The following is a 25,069-nucleotide window of genomic DNA, read 5'->3' on the forward strand; positions in this document are numbered from 1 at the left end:
TAAATATTTAACTCTGTTACCAAAAATTCTAAGAAATACATTATACACAGTTTATTTTTATAGTCATTTTAAATTCAAATTTGAACGAAATTACATATTAAAAAACCTGGAATAACTATTTTAGTTATTTTGTTGTGATTGTATAATATTATTCGTGGGTACTTGAAACTTCTAAAGTATACTATTATATATGTATGATAGTACCAAGTCTACCATGGTTTGTTGTTGATGTATAACGCGTTACCTAATGGATATTGTGATATGATTAATTTGGAATTTATTATTGATACCTATTATAGGTAAATTTTTTTTAATACTATAGATAATTATACCTATAATAGGTATGTCTAATACCTAGACTGACAAACCGTCTCCGCTCAGAATCATTTTTCTTATACAGTGATATTATATCATTGAATTCAAATTTAATACTATCCATTATACAGTGACCCATTTGTAACCTACTGTACAGCAGAGCGACATCCACTTACCCACCTTTTTTTTTTTACATCTTGGCTCTTCAATTTTTATTAATATATTTGGTGGCTCGTGAGTCTCTTCTCGCTGGCCACCCCTGATATATAGTATAGTACATTAGTAGGATTTAAATATTTCAACAACAACAACTATAACGAACGATGAAATCAAAAAAAAACGGAATCACGTTAAGACGAGGAGCCGAAAAAAGTCGTACACAATATTTCATGTATTATAATTTATAATATTATGTATAATACACCTACCCATTCTTGTAGTCGACGACCACGACGCTCATATTTTCATGCGCAGTCCCAATAGGACCACCACCTAGTTTCCCGGCAATCTAACAGTTATAGATAGGTACCTAAAAGCCTTGACAGCTGTCAAACTGATGACATCCATCGGATTGATCGCAGATTTACATAAGCTGCGAAGGGCCCAATTTTTTTTCATTTATGTTCTAATACTTAAATTATTATAGCCCAATTAGGAACCCATTGGCGCCCGATTACTTGCGACTGCCCCCCCCTCCAATTATAGCATGACGTCTGCAATGTTTGGACAACACCTATAATACTGTAATAGACGACGAAATTTGAAAAAAAAAAATGAAATTGTGATTAAGACGAAGAAAAAAGTCGTAGATACACGTTATTTCGTATATTCCAATATTATATTATATACCTACTCGTCGCTGTTGTAGTCGACGACCACGAAGGCGATGCTCACACTTGCGCGCGCAGTCCCATAAAAAATAAACTCGGGCATATCGTAATAATATAGGACCACCGCCTGGCGATCGATTTCACTTTTTAACGGTTCAAAAAATCTCTGCCGTAGTTTTGAACGTGCGTCGTCGTGTCGTTGGGGGACGTTCGATATTTTCGTTTGTGGCTATAACGAGGTTTTTTTTTCAAAACGTAAACTAATACACGCACGCAGAGAATCGTGGTGAAAAAAAAATAATCGCATCAGTAATCGCTTACACACTGCGCAGTGTCGGGCAAAAAAACCCTACGATTTACAGATGATTAAACTTTAATCGTATAAGTTTATAATGGTTACATTTATGATATTAAAAATTGTTTACTTTCAATAAATACAGCATTCGTGGATTGTGACAATATGTACCTTCTTCTTATAATATAACGATTAAAACGTTGTAATATTTATGTCAAGTACGAAATCCGATTTGACCATCTATCGATATATTAATACAATAATTTTATCAACGTCTATTTTTTTTTAGCTTTATTTGTAAAAGTTATAAAATATATTTTAAAATATTATTATATTATATTGAACCATAATGGTGAAAAATTCAACAAATGCATATTTAACGAAATTCGTGAATTTTTGGTTATTTATAAATATATTATAGTATATAGTATTAAACCCTTATAAATTTTAATCATAGAGTTTTTTGCCTCGTGCCGAGTTGCACATAATATAGTACAATTCACCGCTAACGCATCGATATTATTATTATATTATTCTTCCGTTAATGGCTGACGCGTATAACACCAACCCTCTACTAGGCCATGTGCCCGAAGTTACGCAACAATTAGAGGTACTGTGCCACTCGGGAATCCCTCCCCTAAATGTCAATTGGGCTTGCTGTGTAATTTCTGTGTACAGACATATTAATTAATCAGCTAATAATTTCGTGTTTTGTGGTTAAATAGTAATTTATTATGCGGTATTTGTACATTTTATGTCTACCATCTACAATCACCAAAAATAATTTTTAGTGTAGGTCCTAAAAGCGTAGGTTTTATATTATAACAATTTTTTTTTTGCTTTAAGTCTACCGATTTTAATAGTGAAGTAAGTATTAATGATAAAAATAATATAACCAAGAACACAACGATAAAACGTAGCGTTAATTATACTGGCCTCCAGGACCATCTCGTCATACATCCACCTCAGTCAGCTTCTCTCGCTTTCCAATCTGCAGATCTTCCTCAAAAATTTTTCACAACTTTCTTGACTACAACATCTCACCTCTTTATCGATCATCCAATGCGAACATTTTCCTGTCGCGTTCTTTTCCAGTACTATACGGAGTAATGGGTTTAGGTTTCTCAAGACATGCCCTATCCATGATTTTAGTCTGTAGTCGCTTGTTTCTGATTGCTTCTACAAAGTTATTTCTTTGAAAATCCCTTGACAGGGAATCGAGATCCTATAAAAGCTTCGCTGGTCCTATGAATCGTTAGTGTTTCCAGTCTGTATTCTCGTTATTATTTTCTACGCCGTTTCGTTGTATTTTTCTGTTCGAATAGTCCCGACAGGTACTCAAACTGATCCGCTATATCGATATCGATATCGATATAATAATATAATATATATATATATATATATTGACCTATACTTAAGGAGGGGCTTTTTCTTGCGTTGTTCTGTCTCTTTATTATTTTGTTTTCTTCCCCGTTAACGCGTAAACCTATTTTTTCTGATGACTCTATACCAGCCGACGGCTGAACTACACTGTTGGCTATCTAATTTATTTCGTGGCTTTGTGAACTGCCGTGGTATTAGACGATCATCCGCATAATATACTTCTGTAGACTTCTACAGCAGTACATATAGTGTGTGTCCCCGAGTTCACTCCTTCGCGTTGTCGTCCCATACACTTATCACATATATTATACACGCATCGTATCACAGACAATGCGACACTCGTCGAATGTGTTCATATTATATTTACATATTATTAATATTACGTATGATATTGAACGCGTTCGTTATTTCCACGTGCAGTGTAGCGAGCGGCGCCTGACAATGAACAATAAAATAATTATAATACCGCTGCCGTTATCTGTGGAAAGCGTCGGAAGCGCTGTTTGAATATTGCTATCGGTGTGAAACGCCCGACGATTCGGTTATATAATATGTATAATATTAAGGTGTCGGCGGAGTATAATAATAATAATAATAATAGGTAAACACATGCATAATATTACGGATACTGGCACATAAATTCGCGTGGGTACGACGTAATAATATTCGATATTATACGCATATTATTTGTACGCGTCGTCGTTCGAGGACGTTTCGCCGCTTTGCGAAATGTAGTACGTAATAATGTTTTATAATAATACGCTCGGAAATGCGTCGAATCGACGGCGGCGCACTATTATAATATATTGTACAACGTGCGTTTATATTATGCCTATAGTGTTATACATGCAAAGGCGAACGGAAAAAAGTTATTTCTCTCGCCCGTGACGAGCTTAAACGATATTCCACACATGTATAGTAACACAATATTATGGTAGACAAACGAGCCACTGTGTGTGTGTTCTTGTATCGAGAATACGACGACGATGACACGTTATTATTTACGATTAAAATGTGTGTGTGTTTTACACGACAAACACAATAACGTTACTTAATTGGAAAATTACGAATTTAATTGAGTTGAAAGCAGTTCACGAAATTTTGGTTCGTAATAATAATTATTTCAATTATCTGTTTGACATCACAGCGAAAGTTTCAGCTGCTGTCGCTCGGAAACACTGTTGGTGTGTTGTGCGCGGCAAGCGTATAATATTTTATTTGTGTTCCGTACAATAATAATATTATTATTATACAACACGTGTATACAAAAAAATAAAATACCGTGTAAACGTTCTTTGTTTGTTCTTCTGTTGTTTTTTTTTTTTTTTTTTATTATTATTTATTTATTTATCTCCTCCGACAAATTAATCGACTTCCGAATGCTAATTTACACTGCTGAATGGAATAACAAATTAAAACACGAGATTAAATAGCGGAGAGAAGAAAAGACATGCGCCATTAAAGCGTCACTGTCGATGAATAAAGTAAACGTAATTTATATTTCGTTTGAAATTTAAAACGCGTGCTATAAATAATAAATTAACGGCCATCGTTATTTTCCATATGTAAAATAGAAACAATAGCCTATACACGTTCACGGTAATGCCATTGCGTTAGGGACTTACGACTTCGTGAAAAGTAATATAACCATTATGTACGGTCATTAGGTATAGGTATAAACCATTACACACCAACCACCTGGCAGTTATAATTGCATGACCGCGTCTTCAGACGTCCATCGCAACCCTGAAAAATATGTATATTATAATTATATTATATTATATTATTTTAATTTAATGCGATGTGATCACGACGATGCCCCGATAGAACCGGATAGATGTCAAAATATTACCGAATTCCCGAAAGTTTAATTACCGCTTTGGCCTGGTTACACGACTCGAGATAAATATAAAATATACAACGTAATAATATTATAATATATTATGTCGAATAACACGGTAACTTAAAATCAAACAAAATTCAATCGTCAGTCTCTGTTTCCCCGCGTACCTACCTAAAAGACAAAATTAATTTGTGTTCAGTATAATATTATTATTATCATTTTTAATTGGACGCTAAGCCACATTATTACATTACACTATTACGTTTCAAAGGTAATACGCTCACAATTTGGGTTATATTATATACAAAAAGTTCTCTGATTATGTAAAACAATGTCAATATAGAATTCAGTACCTTTTTTTTATGTAAATATGGCTTTGCCTTTTGGGTGTTTACACTAAAATGGTACCACGCCGCGTACTGGTTGATAGTGATAATGACTTTACATTATTAATATCATCGACCATGCCTGACAAACATATTTTATCGCAAATACGTGTGATCATTTTATATTAAAAAGTTTACAAAAATAAAAACAAACCTCGGTGACTTTTATCTCAATCTAAATAATTATATTATATTGTACTCAATATTTCAATATTAAAAATGGAGAGTACACAACAATGTTGTAAAAATTGTACTGCAGACAAATCTAGTTGATCAGGTACATCTGTATTATTTTTGAAATTATACAAACTTGAAATATAAGGAGGTATAGTATTGGTACCGTATTATTTTACCGATGTAATGGACAATGCGCATCTGTCGGAATTTGTACTTTTCGGCCGCGTTTGTTCCATTTCTACGCCGTTTCAATCGAAACTTTTCAAATAAGTTAGCCGTAATATGATTGTGGCGGGTCTTCAACACATAAACGCATTTGGCAGGCAATAACCGGGTCAATTTGATTTTTCTTTATTTTCCCAGTTGAATATTAATCCCGCCGCCGAACGGATCTCCCCACTGGGATTCGTCGGAAATCTCATAAACTCTGCCCTCAATAATATCTGTTACTAATGCGATTTGTTTGCCACTATACACAGCTTCCACCGCTAAAGAACATGGAAGACACCAATGATTACGACATAGAAAAAGACATTCCCACCATTGAAGAACTGGAAAAGCTGGGTAAGTGCACCGCGGCACCGCTGTGGCTCTTTTCGTATTCCCCAAAACACTTTTTGGAAACTTTTCACTCGCAGGGGAAGTGCAGTACAGGGAAGTGTGCTGGGATCTGAAGGAAAGAGGCACCGTCGGCGAAACGGCGTTACATCTATGTTTGCTGAACGCTACGTCAATACACGCAGACTTGGCCAAAAGGCTGTTGCATTTCTATCCAAAGCTCGTAAATGACATTTACATGATTGACGAGTATTACGGTGAGTTATTATCGAACGATTGAAATAATTTGAACCGGTAAAAATAAAAATGAGTAGATTGTTATTTCTATAATAATTCTATTGCGTCTAAAACTTTAGTGATATTGATTTTCGAGTTTGGTCTGTTCTATATTATTATACCTGTACATTTATTAAAATTAATTAGGCAAAGTTCCAAATGACTTCACGCATAATAGGTATATTAAAATCATAATTAAAGTAATTAATAAATTTAAAAAATATATCCATTTTAAGGAGATAATCGAAATAGGATATTCGCTGTCGAGTGGAATGTTGAGCACCAGATTTCTAGATGTTTAACTATTTTAAATTTTGAACGAGTTAAGTAAAGACATCTATTATATACCTTACATCATAGTATACCAGATACGAGCTTACAGATCTGTTGGTATACGTATCAGCTATTATTAATGTAAATTCTTTTTTATTATTATTATTGGATTAAGATATCGACGACTGAGGTCATTAGCCTGTGAGGTTTGTATAATTTTAAACATTAAAATACGCGTATATGTAGCAAGGTTTGCGCACTACGAACCCGGGTGGTCACCCACAGAGCCGTACCGAGCCATTTTTTATCCTGAGGCAGAACTTTAGCAATTCGCCCCACTGGTTGGGGGGGGGGGGGGGGTGGTGGTGACACACTTAATATTTTTCAATAAAATAATAAGATTAGGAAAATCAGTAAATTTTCAATTAGGTTTCGAGCTAAACAAGAAATAATATTTTTAGCCACAAGTTTATAATTCTCAACGTTATATTATAGGAAACAAATCAATTCGAATTTTACAAATTTATTTATAAGGTATTTCAAAATAATAATTAATAATAATAAAAATGAAATAATCATTATTTATAACGATATTTTCCTTGCTTTTGTGTCGGCAAATTTGTCAATAACTTCTTCGTAATCCAATTTACTAGCGATTTCTGTTTCTATTGAAAGTATGGCAATGCTTGATAATCTCTCTTGAGCCATTGTTGATCTTAAGTATGTTTTTATCAATTTAAGTTTGCTGAAACTCCTTTCACGTGAAGCTGTTGTAACGGGCTTTGAGAGAAAAATCCTTATAGCAATTTCAATATTTGGATACGATTCTTTAAGCTTATAATCGTGAATCATTTGTAATAAATGAAGAAAACCGGAGCAGTTTTACAGTTTTACTACCTTAACTTTTAATTAGAAAACAAACTAACCTTTATCTTCTTGATATTCTTTCAAGTTTGACACTAATTCAACCGATTTTTCATCTGAAACAGAACCTTTAGAAAACCAGTCTTTTATTTGTTTTGACAATTGTACGTCTTCATTTGCTTTTTTTTTCTTGATACTTCGATTTTCTGCTCCACTTCGTTTCTTTTTATTATTCATTATTATTTTTTAATAGTTAAACTATCTGCATAGTTTAAAAACACATTAATTTAGTATAAATAATTTGTACCTGTTTCTTGTTCAAAAAAAAATAGAAAGCTACACACTTGCCGAGTGATCAGCAAATACTAAGTCAAATTATTAAAATAGTAATAATTACACAAAATTTGTTCACTATTTATAAACTGATGCATCGTACTATCGTACGTATATCAACTGATATAATATAGATAATAGATATTAAGCATGTACGTCGATCGATTCGTCGATTAAACAGAAAATAAAGATAATATACTACTGTCAGAGGCGGACTTACCATTTTTCTGCCACTAGGCATTACAACACTAGCGCCCCGTACATTTGCGTACTCCCATGGTGGGGGGTATTGTCCCATGAACTAAAACAAAACTATAAAAATTGTATTTAGGTATTTTTATATTTATACATACCAACTAAACAAATAAATATTGATACAATTTTGCATAGGTACATTTGTACACTTGTACAATAATTAAATCATTTTGCGCCTTGATTCATCTGAGCACTCTATAATCTTAATCGATTACCAAATTTCTGAGCAGTATGCAGTATGCACTATACAGGAGACGGGCGACAGTGCCAGCGTCGCGCGTCGTCGCGATATTTATTATTATTAATTACTCTATCAAGACACCTGCATTCCAGAATTAATTCCAGTATTGTGGTGCCGGGTGCGGGGCGAGGCGGGTCATTCCACTAAGCACTGTGCGAGCTGTCCCTCACCTAGCTAGTAGATCGGCTATATACAATGTAGCAACGTACTCGGCGGCCCGAGGCAGTATACTTGACCGCCTTGGCTGGCGTTTAACGCATGCGCCATTCACAATATTGTACGTGTTTACGCCGCACACCCGCCGTATAGTGGCGTATACCATCTCCCATGCATTAACATAGGCAACTGCCTCGTCGAGTGTCGATGTCGAAGCTCTAGCGTAGGCAGCGCGCTTGTCGCAGGATTAAGCTCAAACGGCAAGGTTATTATAGATTATAAATTAAAATGTGACTGCGACGTGACTACGTGAGCCATTCTCCAGTCTCGTGCAAGTTGTATACGAAAAAAAATTAATATAAAATATAAATGCGCCCTAGGCCAGTGCCTTGGTGGCCTATGGGTAAATCCGCCCCTGACTACTGTCTACTATTAACAAAATACCCATATAACTAATAATGGTATACTATTCTTATCGGCGATCAACGTCGTCGTAATTTCGGGGGAAAAAATAAACATTATGTTTACGGATTAGTGCGTAGCAATGAAAAATATTATTTTGACAATATTTTTTCATAAATTAATCATTTAATATTTTTGCGCCCCCCAGCATCAGGCGCCCAAGGCAAACGCCTCGCTCGCCTCACCCTAGTTACGGCTCTGGTCACCCATCCGGAACTAGTGGCCGCAAGTGTAACTTACTTACGCTGAAATTGGCTGAAATAAATAAATAAAATATATAGTATACGCAATAAAAATTAGGATTTTATCCATTAATCAGTTAATTTTTTTTTATCTTCCGTAAACTATACTATTTTATAATCATAATTCAAATAAATACGTTAGTTAAAGCTTAATATGATGACAATTATAATACACGAACCATTTATTAATTTAATAATTGCCAACGAGGATCCGCCTTTTAGTTTTTAAGTTATAATTTGTAGTTCTTTTCTTTTGTCTTATTTCCTTTTCTATTTCAATTGTTATATCTACTACACATTTTCGTATTATACTTTTATTATATTAAATTTATATTCTGTACTTTGGGCTGCGGCCCATATTAAAAATACAATCAAATAAAATAATACATATATTATCAACACTTTGAACTGCCCATTTTCAGATATCCCCCAAATTTAAAACTGGATATTTAAACAATCCTAAATATCTACATATTACATTAATAATTGATAATGCAATATAATATAGGGTCTGTCACGTAGAATGTATGGTTTTAAATAAAAATAACTCGGAAAGTATTTGGTTTGGTTTAACATTATTTTTACCATAATAAAGATTATCATAAAAAAAAAAAATAAAATTATATTTAACATATCCGGAAAATCACGTACCTAGTGGAAATGTTGGCCGTTTTCTGAAATTCATGTTGCATGCACTCGCAAAAGTAGCAAACTTTGTTAGCCAGCATCTGCTACGGAATTTAGTCAACTTCGTTGATTTCAATAACTTCCTTCAAATATTACAAGTTGTGCGGGTTGTTGACGCCAGCGAATGCTTAAGATAATATTCCCATAAAATAAAATCATAAAAACCATCGACAGTTTAGGAGTGCGGGGTGGGCAGTAAAATATCCAGTTTTGAAATAACGTATCATTGCGAACGTACTTTTCATTATTCATTAATATCTAACTCAACTTGATCCACTCCGTCAATCAGTACCTACTGAAGTAATGGCCAATTCAAATCATGGAGGACCCTGTATATTCATATACAGTCGAGACAGTATCGAAGACTCAAGCCTATATTGATAACTCGAATTTTTTTTTAGTCCTTTAAATATTATTAAATTTTTTTTTTTGAGGTATTTTACTCGAAAAATACATATAAATATAATCTATTTTTATACCAATTTCATATTTTAGTTATCGAGACTTGACAGTATATATTTCTTCGATATTAATTAATATATATTATGTTTTGTCACCACGTGACTGAACAAAATCTATATACCACTGTTGTGGTTCCTAAACCGATTTTTGATGCAGGAGAGAGCGTTTTGCACATGGCCATCGTCAACGAAGATCCGGCCATGGTGAAGGTACTGATGGACAGCGGGGCTAACCTCAACGAACGGTGTTTCGGGAACTTCATGAGCACTGAAGATCAAAAGGCTTCTAGATCGGATTCGCTCGACCACGAATGGGTGAACCTATGTCCCGACACCAATTATGAAGGGTAAACGACCTGAGGGATTCAGTTAATCACCATGATTTTTCACACGACATTCTTATCAAAAAATATCACTTCTATAATCTAAATCCCAAATACACATTAATATGAAAACGTTTTGTTCAATATACGATATTTGTATGCGTCTAAGTTTTTTTTTTTTATAAAAGTCATGTTATGATTTGAATCGTCAGCGTTTTAAAAACCAAAATTACACGAATGCAAAAGTTTCATGAATACAATATGTGCAAAATAAACGGTTTTCTAAATTTCAGGTACGTGTATTGGGGCGAATATCCACTGTCATTTGCAGCGTGTCTCGGCCAAGAGGAGAGCTACCGTTTGATGTTGGCGAGAGGCGCTGACCCAAATAACCAGGACACCAACGGCAACACGGTTCTGCATATGCTTGTAATTTACGAAAAAATTGTAAGTCAATAATAAATGAAATAATATTATTTTAAACACAAAAAAATGCTTTAATTGTGACATAATTAACGTACTATAAACAGACAATTATTTTATAAATAAATGATATTTGGGCTTAAAAAATAGGTACACATTATATCACAGTAAAGTGTTAAGTTAAAGTTAAGTTATGTATTAGTTCATAGTAAAAATATAATAATTATAATAGTAGGTACCTTATGCACCGCATCTATATACCTAGTTTCATTTCATACAAATATAAGTCATACATGCAAATTACTATTTTAAATAAAATATAAATCTCATATCTCGATCGTGTTAAAATATTTTAAAATTTAATAATAAACATAAACATAAGTCAAATTTGTCTACCTATCTGATTTGTCTATACTTTTTGCTACTGAGAATGTGACAGATAACAGGGTTATTGTGGATTGTTCAAGGAACGAGAGTGGATGAGAGTCATTCAATTAGGTTTTAAAGAAATGAAAGGGAAATAGGTATCACTGTACATTGTCGTACGGTTTTTGCAACTATTTACATATTCCAAAGAAGTTTTACATCAATTATTCTATATTATTACTTATAACACGTAATATACAATATATACTCAATACTGCATAAAATTAAAATTATTAGTTTCCAAATATTTTTTTGACGGAAACCGGAACCAAACCTATTTAATATCTGGCAGAAACAGTCAATATTAATTTGGAGAAAACGGGTCTTAGGTATATATACCTACTTTTGGCCAACTTATGTCCCGCGCGTGTTTATTACGTCCGAATTCCCACGTGGCCAAACAGGACGCATTTCACTTTGCGCTTTCCATCGATCCTTCGCCCGGTCGACTATACTACGCATAACCCTCGCTCCAAGTCGACGCCATCACAATCAACGTAATCATTATTATTTTGTACTTCGTCTCGCCGTCTTAACCTGCGCCGTGTGGATAAACAACGGCAAAAATAAAACCGAAAGCCTTCGGCGCACCGAAAATCATATATCGCCACACATCATCCCCTGCACCCTCTTTGTACAAGACCCACACGCCGTGTAAAATATATTGCACGTTGGTACCTGTGGATAATAAATAACCGGAAATCCGACTTAGCATAAAGTTAAAACACAAACAATGGACAGCGGGAATACATGCGCGACGATCGATAGTTTTATTTTTCACGTATTTGGCGGTCGTCGCCGTCCTTAAACAGGGAATGAAGGGCTCGTTCTAATAACACTATAACAGGCGTATTCACCGTATATGGATTTGTTTTTTAATCTCGACACAACACGTGTGTTAGACTATTAACACTTCACGGCGAGCGTGTAAAAAGTTCAAAAAAACTAATTCCGGTCGCGTCAAATACTTATACGAAAATATCATGGCGTTTTTATAAACCCACTCTCTGAAATATTGTATACCTATAATACCCCTGTACGCACTATAAAAGTACCTACATCAAAACCATTATTAAACTTTCTTCTACACGCGGTCGAAATCGCGTGTTATATTCTCGCCAAACAAATCTCGCAACACACATAAAATATAACGAGTTATATCTCTATGGTATATATATATATATACTATATAAAAGGAAAGTCCCGACTGACTGATTCACTGACTGATTCGTAATCAATGTGCAGCCAAAACTACTGAACCTATTCATTTGAGATTTTCAAGGAATGTACAAATAATACTATATCATATATGTATGGGCGCCATATAAGAATGGATTTTGTGAAATTCACTTTTTAAAGAGGAACTCCAGCAGAAATTTATTGACTCACGAAAAACTAACATTTCTTTGATTATAATATTAGGTTGCTATTGGTTACAGAAAATAAAAAAGTCATTATGATTAATTATGACCTGTATTTTGATAATGATTCGTCAAAACCACCCAAATTGCTGTGCTATAAATCTGTATAGCTTACATTTGACGGAGTTTTAAGACTGGATAAATCCGCGGGCATTATTTTATTGTCACGAGCAAGACCGTATAGGATCAGCTAGTACTTATATTTAGTATTCATATATTTATATATAATATCTATGTATACCAAATACCACATCTCCGGGGTCAACCTAAGCTTTTTATTTATTTATTTTGTTTAAAAAAAAAACGCACACCGAAAACGTACAATAGTACCTACTGCATCTAGTGTATCTAGATATTGTAGTTGTAGAGATATAACTTTTTTGAAGGATAAAAAAAATAATCATCGTTTACATAATATCGTTATTGTGGTGCACCAAGCGAGTGCATGTATATACAATATGTTGCATCAAGCGAATGCATGTGATGCAACAATATATACCGGCACAGCATAAATAATTTTTTTTTCGCCGAACATTGACCACATGATATTCACCAAATACATTATATCTATATTATATGTACCTTGTTATCGTCCGCAACGCGTGATAAATATATTAGCCACCGGGAAAAACGGAATGTAATGGATAAAGTAAAATGCGCAAAAAAAATGTACAACACAAAATTCCTTCACGATGGGGATGGGTCCTAGACGGGACGTGCCAGTATTTTCGATATATTATTTTATAGTATAGGTACAACGGAGACGAGAGACCCTTCAGCGGGTATTATATATAGCAGTGGTGAGGAGAGGAGCTATTTTGGAAAAAATGACGAGCGCACTTCGCAAGCATACTCGTGATGATAATAATGTGACGTATTAAATAATAAATAGATCTCGGTCATGGCGTCCGTTATTTACTGCACTGAATAACCAGATGGGACACTTTTAGTCGAAAAGACACTACAAAACTGCTTTTAGACACTCGAGTTTTACACGGATTCCGATGGGGGGACAGATTTGATACACCTGCTGGCAAACCAGCCTGCTGGTATGAAGATAATTCCCATTGTTTCAACTTTTAGCGTCTCTGAATAAAAAAAATTAATAATAATAATTTCTTACATTTTTTACATTTAAAAAATAAAATGCTTAGAGTTAACTTCATATTTCAGATAACAAGTGAGTGGTTTCTCTTTTGTTGCTTTGGGCAGTCATTTAGAACTGAACATCTTGTCTATGGTAAAATATAATCAGTCTGCAGCACATGTTATTAGTTTAATTTCACTATACTGATAATGATATTGATACCTATATTTACTATATTGATTCCTAGGTATTAATCTCATCTAATTATTGCTTAAAGGAGTAGGGTCTACTTTTGAGGTGCCTCGTTCACCACATATCTATAGTCATCACAAGGTTAGACTTTAATATAGCTCGCTTGTGGTATTGTAACTATGTTGTTTTTGGTATCTCATAATATTATTATGTCATCTGCGAACGCAAGCACAACATTGTTATTATTCTTCTCCAATTCATGATTAACTGATATAATAATATATATCTGATAACTTTATAAAACGTATGGGAGACAATGCATCTCCCTGCTTTAGTCCAGACATTACGATTGTTGTTTAATAAAATATATTATTATAACTCATAACCGACCGGCGAATGACATTCTATAATAATAATATATATGTTTGTTTGTGTGTTTCCGTCAGTCGACGTTCGACATGGCCTACGAAATTGGGGCGGAACTCAACATTAGGAACGTGCAAAATTTGACGCCACTCACACTGGCCGCGAAACTGGCTCGGATCCAAATGTTCTTTCACATACTCAAAATCGAACGGGAAATTTATTGGCAAATCGGTAAAACCAACTATAATCGCTTGCACGGACCACAGCACCCGCGTATTACATCACAGAAATATATATTTATCTATAATATTAAAATATACACACATACACGCGTAGTTAGATAATAATTTATATATATGCGTAGTGCCGTAGTCGAAGTGTGTATGTATATACGTTGTATAAATATAGCATGTACGTTTTGTATAAATACATTGGTATATACAGGGTGATATAGAAAACTCTGGCTAAACTCCACGAACATACATTATTATACAATATAGATGCATTTTCACTATGCAATGAAATATAAGATAATTCCGACTCAATTACTAAAAAACGCTTTTTTTTACACAATTATTTAGTTTTTCGATCTTAATTTAAAACTGTAACAAAGCTCTAGTCATTGGTATTTTAGTGATTGCCCATATTTGTGTTATAAAATATAAAATTATTATTAGATTTAGAATTATTTCAGTCTGTTTTTACTAGATTTTATATTATAATATTATTATAAGTATTTACACAGTAGTTTTCATAGGTGTACAAATATAATACGATAAGCATTTGGACACACTCGATTTTAGTTAGTTAATTTATAAAATAATATATTATAAATTATTTATTCAAAAATTATTATCTCAGAGACTTAAAACTATTACCGGATATTTGAATAAGTTAAAATTAGATAGATTTGTAAAATATTTTTTTTTTTTAAAACATAATAAATTTTGTTTGAGATATTAATTATATAAACAATATACTATGTACTTACTATCCTAATAAGTAAAGCTAGACGTATTCAGAACTACAGGTCTAGTGGCTCTTTAATTTTTTTACAATATTCTGAAATCCGGCGCAATATATAGGCAATATAGGTACATTAAAGCGTAGAATATTACTTTTTGAATAAATTGTCTAACTGACTTGATTTATAACACAGTGCTACTGTTCATGTAATATAATATTATTATTATATATTAATTCTCAATTTCCTTGTTTTCAGCTATACTGATTTTAAATTACCAAGAATCATAAGAAATTAGTCAAGTAATATTCACAAATTCGTGATCTTAAGTAATATCCCTCTGGCCGGCTGATTGAAGTTGTGGAACACCACCTCATTAGAATATGTTTACATTTATTATTTTTCAATATTGTATCCTCACGTGTAAGATTTGAATATTTTAAATGACATGTTATGTTATGTCACGTTAACATTTTAAATCAAACAAGTCCTAGAGTGCATATTATGTTTTAAATTACATCCAAAGACGTTTATTATTACTGGTGGGCCTAAATATACTTACACTTACACCAGTGACCAGTTATTTGCGTATATTTGATTGTTTGATGCTTCCTTGTGATTTTCCAACAATAATACAACGACGTACGTTATGTTTAGGCAGTATCACTTGTGCTGCGTACCCCCTGACCCAAATCGACACCATCGACAATGACACCGGGCAGATCAGCAGAAACTCGGCGCTCAACTTGGTTGTATTTGGCGTAAGTCGACAGACTATAATATACATAAATAATATATTAAGTATATCAAATAAAAAATAAGATTAAGACGATTAACAGAAGTCGCGACGTACCGTTATAATTTATTATATTTAATAATATTCAGATTATTATGTAAAAAAACACTCTACAAAATAATTTAATGTCTAAATAATAATATATTATAATATATTATACGGCCACCGTTAGTGGTTCATCAAAAACATTAACGTTTCGGTTGTGTTTTAAAGGAAAGTCCGGAACACTTGGAGATGATGGACGGTGTGTTGGTGGATCTGTTAAATGCCAAATGGAACGCTTTCGTGAAATTCCGGTAAGCCGACAGTGAGGGCACCTCCCAGCCTAATAATATAATAAATCGTGGACAAAAGTATTGCGGTCACGTTTCACTCGTCGTAGAACAAACAAAACGTGATTCGTGTTTACGCACTTTTATTATTGTTATTATTATTATTATTATTAATAATAATAATAATGTGCTCTCGCCTGTATTGGCAAAAGAGACGGACACAAATTTAAGCAAAATATTGACTCGAAAACCTAGTGAAATTTATTTTCCCCAGCGGCGTTAGGGTGAGCACACTACATATTATACTGTGTATTAAAATTTACAATAGATATTATACGATATGCATATTGTAAAATATTAAGTGTGTGTATGTCACGAAGATTTAGATTCGAAACCATATCCTCAAATCCTCACGATGCACACTTCGGGTTTAGAAACGTCCAAACTGCCAAATGCGGCCCTATACGACCAGAGTTTTGAGCCAATATTTCGTGATAAACTAAAAATATATATTTATTGCGATATAATATTATGGCATGATATGATATTTCACACAAACATATTATAATATATTATGCAGCTACGATAAAAATATATAGTTATTTATATGATATGCGACAATGTTTTGTATTACTTATTATGATAATAATATTCATAGAATCCTGATCCGTACAATACAAATAAAATAATGTCAAAAAAAAAATCACTTTCTTAGTAGGCACGTCTGCAATGTGTAATCGACAAGAACAAACGTCAAATTAGAATTTATTATTTAAGAAATGTACTCGTAAGATTTCGAGTAAAAATATAATAATATTCATTATACTTACATACAGATTGTTTCAATGACTTGTTCACCATTTTTGCTTTTAGTTGTGATTGTATTCACATTCATGTTTTTTCAATATATTGCAAAGTATCTCTATACCTGGACTATATTTTCAAATATAATTTTTATACCATTTAAGTCTTATACAATGGCGACGGCCGACGCGAAACTTATTTTTTCAAATTAGAACCACTTTTTTACTATACATAAAAGATGAAGTAAGCAGATGATTTTTTTTTAAAACAGTGATGTACCTATCTTAATCAACATTTTAATGCCATTTTTTTTTAGTCCTTTAGCTTCGTGTAATACGCTTATATTTATAGGGTAAGAAGATAATATTATATCGACTATAATGGTTTAAAAATGTTAGTAATTTATATGAATCAATAGACATTTCATAATTTGTAAAAATTATCTTGAGTTACTAGACATAAAGTAAGAATTACAACATTTCATATTTTATGTAAAACCATTATCGAAGAACTTTTCCTTAGTAAATAACTTAATAACTTAAAAACTACTCGTTCAAAATTCAATTCAGATATGTCATCAACATTTTCAAAAAAAAAACATCAAAATAAATTTGTTCTCTTTGAAAAAATAAGTTTGTATTACCACTGTACACTTTTTAATAGTATAAGAAATACGTTTGGAAAATAATTAATAAAGTCATTCAGGCTTAATTAGTCTTAAAAATTCCAAAAATATAATTTGAATTAATTAGTTATAACACAACTAGACTCGTTTTACTGTTTTACTAAAAAAATATCAACTTATCATGTGTCCATTTAATTACTGTTCAAATAATATTAACACATCTAAATTTATCGGTACAAAAATGTATGCAATTGGCCTTTTTTTCTAAACCTACTGCAGTAGGTACCATAATATACTTTCGAAACATATATGCGTTCACGCTATTATTTTGAGAATTTTTATCGATCGATCTAACGCCGTCTCTCCTTGCACGCTGTATATATAATTTATCGCATATAATATATAAGTGAACATGGTAATGTAGTCATTATAATATAAACGTTTTCTCGCTGCCATCCCTTCGGCTGCTTCGAAAGTTTCATTAAAGTTCCGGGCTGCAGCTGTACTACGACCGGAACTCTTGAGTTCGGTTTTTTTTATTTCCGGTTCTTTAAAACTATGCACATTCGGGTGATAAATGTAGGAACGTGCTCTCCATTCCGACCGAACTGACCGACTCGCGATTCGTCGCGGGCGTCTGATTACAACCGTGGTATACACGCATCGTATAATATATACGCGTTGCTCCAAACCGCGGTATACGCTTATTTTGTTCGGACGCAAAGCTGATTGCTCGTACGCGGTCATTTGATACGATTACCAAACGTGGTACAATAAAACACATGCATGTATATATATATAGACTATTATTGTGGAATACGTGGTTACCTTGACGGTCGATCGCGAATGACTTTCAAATTATTATTCGAATTCGCATTTATCCGCGAGCGAGCGTACGTGTTTAATATTATCATCATGTGGATTGAATAACATTCGGTAAAAACGTTTACATTACAGCTGCTGCGCATTCAAACGTAAAGCCGAAGAAGATATTTTGCAGGTATGAAAGTGGGCGAGGATATCGTGTAAATAATGGTCGCCCGAATGCAAACCTCTCGTGTGCAATCAATAATATAATACCCATTTGTACTCGGACATCATCATCATCGTCATCCCCACGTCATACAGCTATCATCGGTCCTATATATCGTTGAAAAAGCTACGCTTGTAACCGCTTCGTCTTCTGAGAAAAAATTTTGGTCGCGGGACCCTCTGTAATATATATTATATATTATATGGGTATGTTGTATGTAAGTATACATAATACATAATATACGTCCTATACTCGTGCACGTCTTCGTATTGTTCGTTTCGATCGCGTGTCGTCGGTGCGACAGACAGACGGGTCCCGTGAGCCATATAAATCAATGAAAATAATAAGACAACAACAAAAAAAAACACCAAATATAAATATTCAACGTTTTTCAGCTATATATATGTAACCTCGAGACCATGTAGTTCACACACTATCCTCCCTCCGCACACACAAACACAACCCAATTTACAGCGGCTATATGATATAGGAACCTCGAATGCCGACTGCAATGCGCGTTCCAGCAAAATACCAGTGTCTCGTATATATGTATTACTTGCTATGAATTACGCATATGCACGTGGATTAATGTATAAGTGCGTTGAGCGTATAACATATTTATCTGTAGACAATTATTATTAAAATGGCTATGCTAAATAATAGTTCGACGATCGCACGGGATTGACGTGAATTACCTGCCCATATATAGTCGTCGACGAACAGTGGGACACGCGACGATCACACATAATACTATATTATTATTTACGTTTGCGTGTTGAGCGTTTGAATATGGGTGAAGTGGTATTATTACGAGACAAATTGTATTTTAACGGTTTAACTGAATTTGTATGACCTATCCCGAATACTGTTTAGAAGACCACGGGGAGTGCGTCCGAATTGATTGCGCCAAATCCAAATTCACAGCAGGGTCTTTGTATCGTTTACTCTGCGAGCACTGTTTAGGTTTAGTTATCTCTTAACGATCGTCCGAATTTTAAGTCAGAAAACCAAACGTTTTGTGATTTTTGTTGTATATCATCATCATCATGTTGTTTTATGACTCTGTAAGAGTTTTCGCCACCTCTGTCAATGCTCTCCAATTTCCGCGATCCTGGACCAACTCTTTCAGCCTCTCCAGTCTTTAGGTCTTGTCTTATCTCATCTATCCAACGTTTTTTTGACCTACTCTTTGGTCTCTTCCTTCTGGTTGCCAATCCATTTTGTTGTATATAGAAAATGATAACTTAAACAATACATGAATGTTTCAAATTACTACCTATTATTAATTATTAATATGTTATGATTTATGAATTACAAAATATATAAATATTTTTTATAACTGATAATCGAATGTTGTTAAATTTAAGATACAATTTTTATCGTAAGTTTTTTAAATTCCACTTTAAACAACTTCTGAAAATTTTTGTGTTACATTTTCAATCGTAGGGTAATAAAACTAAAACTATTATGATTTTTAAGCTATACAATTTTTTTTTTAATTTTTTATTTATTGGAGAAAATAGTGACTATTAAATTTGAAACTGTTTAGTTGTTTCTTGAACAAATTATGTGAAAACTTGGATTACATTTTTGATATTGATGACTAATATAAATAAAAATAATAATTCTGAGTGTCTAAAAATAGCTCAAAAAATCCAAATTATTTTGAAAATTATATCATGTCTATATAATGCTTTTATAAATAAGTATACATATTATTATAATAATAAATAAATAAATATATGCATAGAATATTTTGTGAAAATCTAACTCTATTATATATTACTGAATTAAATCAATGATTAAAAAAATCAAACTTGAATTGCGTAAATAATACCGCTGAGGTTGGCTGTATTTTTTTAAGTTTTCCTCGATTATTTTGAAATATCCAATGAAAAAACCGCTAAAATAGATCATTGTAAATAACATAAGTTGTAATGTACGACTCATCCGCGAGAAATAATTATAAGACTGCAGCATATTGCATATATCTTTCTACAGCCGATTGAAAGTGTTTGTCAAGAGTGACGGACGAATATGCAAATTAAAATCGATATTTTTGTTTAGGTTCTATAGGCAGTTCATCTTGTTCGCCTTTTACTTTTCCATATCTATGGTATGCTTCGTGCTGCGTCCCGGACCGCCACCCACTGGTCTTAAGCCACCATTAATCAACTACACTTCCACGTCGACCACGGTGGCCACCACGCCGTTTGACTTCATGGACAACGAGTCGATGTTGCCCGACATGTACGACGAGATGATGATCGGCGGTGGCGGTCCGACCGAGTTCGAGACGGTGCAGGTGACCACGGAAATGGCGACGACCAGCGACAACGCGACGACGACCAACAACGGTAGCGGTATCGGAACGCCACTGATCTACGAGGACGGCGGCGGTGGAGGTGGTGGAGGTGGTACCGTGAGCTTGCACGGGAAGAGTTCGGGTTCGGACAGGGGCAAACACAGGAGCACGTGGAGTCCGGCCAACCATACGTTCAAGACCAACTACACGTACAACTACAACAAAGTAGGCGGCACGCGCGACACCATATTATATTATAATAATACACATTGCGATAAGTCATGATCACGTCGCTTGGCGCGTCGAAATGTATAGAATTAGAATAATATATGCGGGTAGATAGGGTATAATATATGCACATTTTGAGGATACAAATATCCAGCCCCTCCTGTAGGGGATATTTCTTCCCCGAGAAATTATACACAGAAATTGTACAAAGATCAAATATGGGTTTTAGGGTTGAAATAATAAAGATTTCAGATCGTCGTGAAAAGTCCCCATCAATATAATGTATAGAAAGATTTTTCTTAGACATTTCGCTCATATATTACCATATCGTTCAATCTCATAACGTACTGGATTTTTAGTTTTAGGTCTTCGCAGCGTGTAAAGATAAAAGGTTAAAATTTCTTACTATACCTACGAGTACCCTATGTGATACAGTTAGGTCGTGATCATGATGAAATCAATATTTTAAGTAAATATATATTATATAATAAAAATTTCCTATAATAAAATGTATTATTATTTAATAATAATTGACCAACTATTAATATTTATACCTACTAGATATTTATTTTTTTATCAATAATTAATATATTTGACTAAAAAATGCTTATAATACGTATATAACCATACTATTATCATACATTATATAATTAACATGCGTGTATTTTATATTTATTGTTCTGTACAGAGAATCATGTCATACCTACCTACCGTGAGGTAAATATCCTAGAACCATCAACAATGGTTATAATAATAATAATAATAATATACAAAATAATGGATAAAATGATACATTAACATCGCATGCATATGAATTTATTGCATAATCATTTCGGTTTGTATTATATTAGTTGCATATTAGGAAATTCGAGTACCCACCTACCTACTTTAAATAGCAGCTGCATAAGAACTGACTCCCAATAAATCCCTTTAGAATGAATTGAGTTTTTTTTTAGTATGTACCTACTAATTGAGCCAATGTTATAATACTGAGTCCCGTCAAGCTCTGTGAGAAAAAACATTTTCTTTCCCATTTTTACAAACATAAGACGGCAATTGTACAGGTACAATTAAAATGATTTTTTTTTTATGTTAATTTGAAAATATTTGATAAATGTCTGTAATATATTGTAATATTGAGTTGTTTAAAATAATAAATAAGCAAATGTAATGCCTTATATTGGTAAAAACTTCAGTAAACTTTTTATGTATTCAATTCTTAATTTTTTTTTTTTTTATGTAATAGCTGCATTTTTTCTCTAACTTGGTTTTCTTTAGTTATGGTCTAATTTCTCTTGATTAGGTTGGGTGAATGTACAATGCAGTATTTATCAGTGTTGATATTTCTATTTCAACTAGAACTTAAGAAATGCACACTGCACAGTATAACAGATATGCCTACAATAAAAATGTACGGACGCAAAAGAAATAATATATTATTATTTTAGTTTTTCCAAGTTCACGGAATCAATATAAATTAGTATAATTTTAATTTGCCAACTACAGACTCAATTGACAATTATGAGTTTATTTTTGTATGCAGGTACTCAGTTAGTAATGTTATGTTTTTCCTTGTTCAAGTAGGTATAATGGGAACTCAATTATTAGTATGCACCGCTTTGAACAATGTGAAATCGACTATCTTAAAACCGCATTTACCGGGCTGGATATACTTTGATAAAAAATCCAGTGTGTTATATTTTATCGAATTTTCGTTTTTTGGGTATAAAATAGTCTTATAAAAATTTGTTGTAATAATCCTATTTATAATCGTGTTATCAGAATACTGCACTGCAGTGGCGGTAGAATGACAGTAGGATTTGTTTAACTTGTTTCCACATTGAAATTAAGTCACTATGCCCGGACGATATGAATGGTGAAAAAAAATAAAAACGTAATACTGTTTGTCAATTGTAAGCGCTGACATTCATGCTATCAAAAGTCAAAAATATTATTACTATTATTGTTATTATTTTTATTTTCATTATTATTATTGCAATGGCAGTGTATTATGTTTAAGCTATTGAAATACAAATGAGTTAGATAGCATATATAACCATCACGCTATATCAATATTTTTATATTTATCCATTTTAACATTTTCGTTATTACTGTTGTTCGAAAAAAAAGTAATTTCGTTTGTACAACGACTTAGCTGCAGTTGACATTATATTGTTTGTACTATTTACTTTTTATCATAACATATTAAAACAACAATACAAAATTTAGAAAAGCTTGTAACCCATGTAAGATAAAATCCAATGTTGTACTTATGTGTTGAACTCAAAATATAGGTACACAAAAAACAGATTTTTTTGAATTAGTTCCCAAAAATTCGAATCTTCGAGACTGGAGTGTATAAAATAAACTGTGTTCACTTCGATAAAAATGTGTACTAAATCCTTAAAAACCAAATAGTAAATAACGAAACATTAAGTTATAAAGATACAAATGTATGAAAAAAATGATGATAATTGTAAAAATATACTTTTCTGAAACACAATTTTAGCTTAGGGTTTAAAAAATTATTAATTTATTATTTTAGTCTTCAGTTTAGTTTTTAGTAATCCGGTTACTGTCATTTAATGTTATGTTAGATTAATATTTCATAATTATTTGGTAGAGAAAATATAACTTAACAATATTTTTAAATTGATTTTGTGTATGTCGTATGTCATACTTTACAAAGCTCAAACTAATAACTCGCGAATCATTTTTAGTTAAGTACCTATTTTTTTTCTTGATACATTTTTGATCGTACACTTTTTCTTCAAATTTGTACAACACATAATATTATTCTCATGAATATTTCTACGGCAGTGTACTAGTTACACTAAAAGTTAAAACGTTAAAATTTTATTATGGTGATTTATCGTTTTAAAATAACCAATTGTATATTATAATGTGTATTATTTCGTTATGATCAGACGGCCATCAACAATTTAAAGATGGTGGATTAAACAATAATAAGATGGTATAAGTATACTATATCATATTCGTATAACTTATTTTAAATCACTTGAATGTTTCTTTTGCGTACAATATACAGCATACGATTAAATAGAAATAAATTTGTCAATTACAAATTATTAACGTGTGTGTACTTATACAAATATTTTCAACAGTCAAGAAAATTTTGGTGGAACAAGAGACAAAAGGTATGCAGATTAATGGCTGTGCACTCGACTGACGATTTAATCAGAATGGGATCGGAAGTGGGAATGTTTATGGGAGCATTCCTCTATCTTCTGGCCGCGGTCAGAGAAGCTGGTTTTTTGGGCACACAGATGTTCATTGAAAACTTGGTCAGTAATCAGAATTATTAATACCTTAATCTTCAAATAAATATATTAGATTAAATTTAAATACCTACTATTTAATCTTGCACCTCCATTTCAAGTATCGTCCTACTTACACCGGTAGTAACTAATAAGTGATAACCGTAGAAGAAAATAGGCAAAGCTTTTGGGAGGGGGCCAAGTCTCCCATAATTTTATTCTAAAAACGTGGCATACAAATCCAAATTTATTTACACCAATTATATATAATTTATATTCAATATCTATACACATACCTACCTACTTTTTATCTAAACGAAGTAAAATACACAGCTGCAGACAAACACACATAAATGTGGTTAAATAATGTAAGGTCTAGTCATATCATTCTATCACTACATTTAAGTAGAAAACAGAAAAAACAAAAACTTTTATTATCCATGTTTATTGTTTATATAACCTATCGAAAATACTGTACCTAACACAAAA

At 32.8% G+C, this 25,069-nt stretch overlaps 2 protein-coding genes across 2 annotated transcripts in view; one reads left to right on the top strand and one right to left on the bottom strand.

Annotated features, from left to right (window-relative positions):
* Positions 1-25,069, top strand: part of LOC100160148 (transient receptor potential cation channel subfamily V member 5) — a 54,149-nt gene that overhangs the window by 16,154 nt on the left and 12,926 nt on the right. The window contains exons 3-11 of the mRNA XM_016802803.2: positions 5,709-5,793; positions 5,868-6,044; positions 10,195-10,384; positions 10,654-10,807; positions 14,356-14,506; positions 15,897-16,000; positions 16,249-16,331; positions 20,837-21,299; positions 24,428-24,607. Of these exons, the coding sequence (XP_016658292.1) occupies positions 5,709-5,793; positions 5,868-6,044; positions 10,195-10,384; positions 10,654-10,807; positions 14,356-14,506; positions 15,897-16,000; positions 16,249-16,331; positions 20,837-21,299; positions 24,428-24,607 (1,587 nt within the window). The remainder of the gene's footprint in view (positions 1-5,708; positions 5,794-5,867; positions 6,045-10,194; positions 10,385-10,653; positions 10,808-14,355; positions 14,507-15,896; positions 16,001-16,248; positions 16,332-20,836; positions 21,300-24,427; positions 24,608-25,069) is intronic.
* LOC115033714 lies at positions 6,767-7,308 on the bottom strand. The gene has a single exon (XM_029487076.1). It carries the CDS (start codon positions 7,186-7,188, stop codon positions 6,919-6,921), a length of 270 nt encoding a protein of 89 aa, XP_029342936.1. The 5' UTR covers positions 7,189-7,308; the 3' UTR covers positions 6,767-6,918.

Source organism: Acyrthosiphon pisum, chromosome A1, assembly GCF_005508785.2.
Source record: "Acyrthosiphon pisum isolate AL4f chromosome A1, pea_aphid_22Mar2018_4r6ur, whole genome shotgun sequence".
Classification (NCBI taxonomy): Eukaryota; Metazoa; Arthropoda; class Insecta; order Hemiptera; family Aphididae; genus Acyrthosiphon; species Acyrthosiphon pisum.

Bases quoted from the DNA above. Each gene is read 5' to 3' on its own strand.
- LOC115033714 (XM_029487076.1), bottom strand. From the start codon at position 7,188: ATGATTCACGATTATAAGCTTAAAGAATCGTATCCAAATATTGAAATT.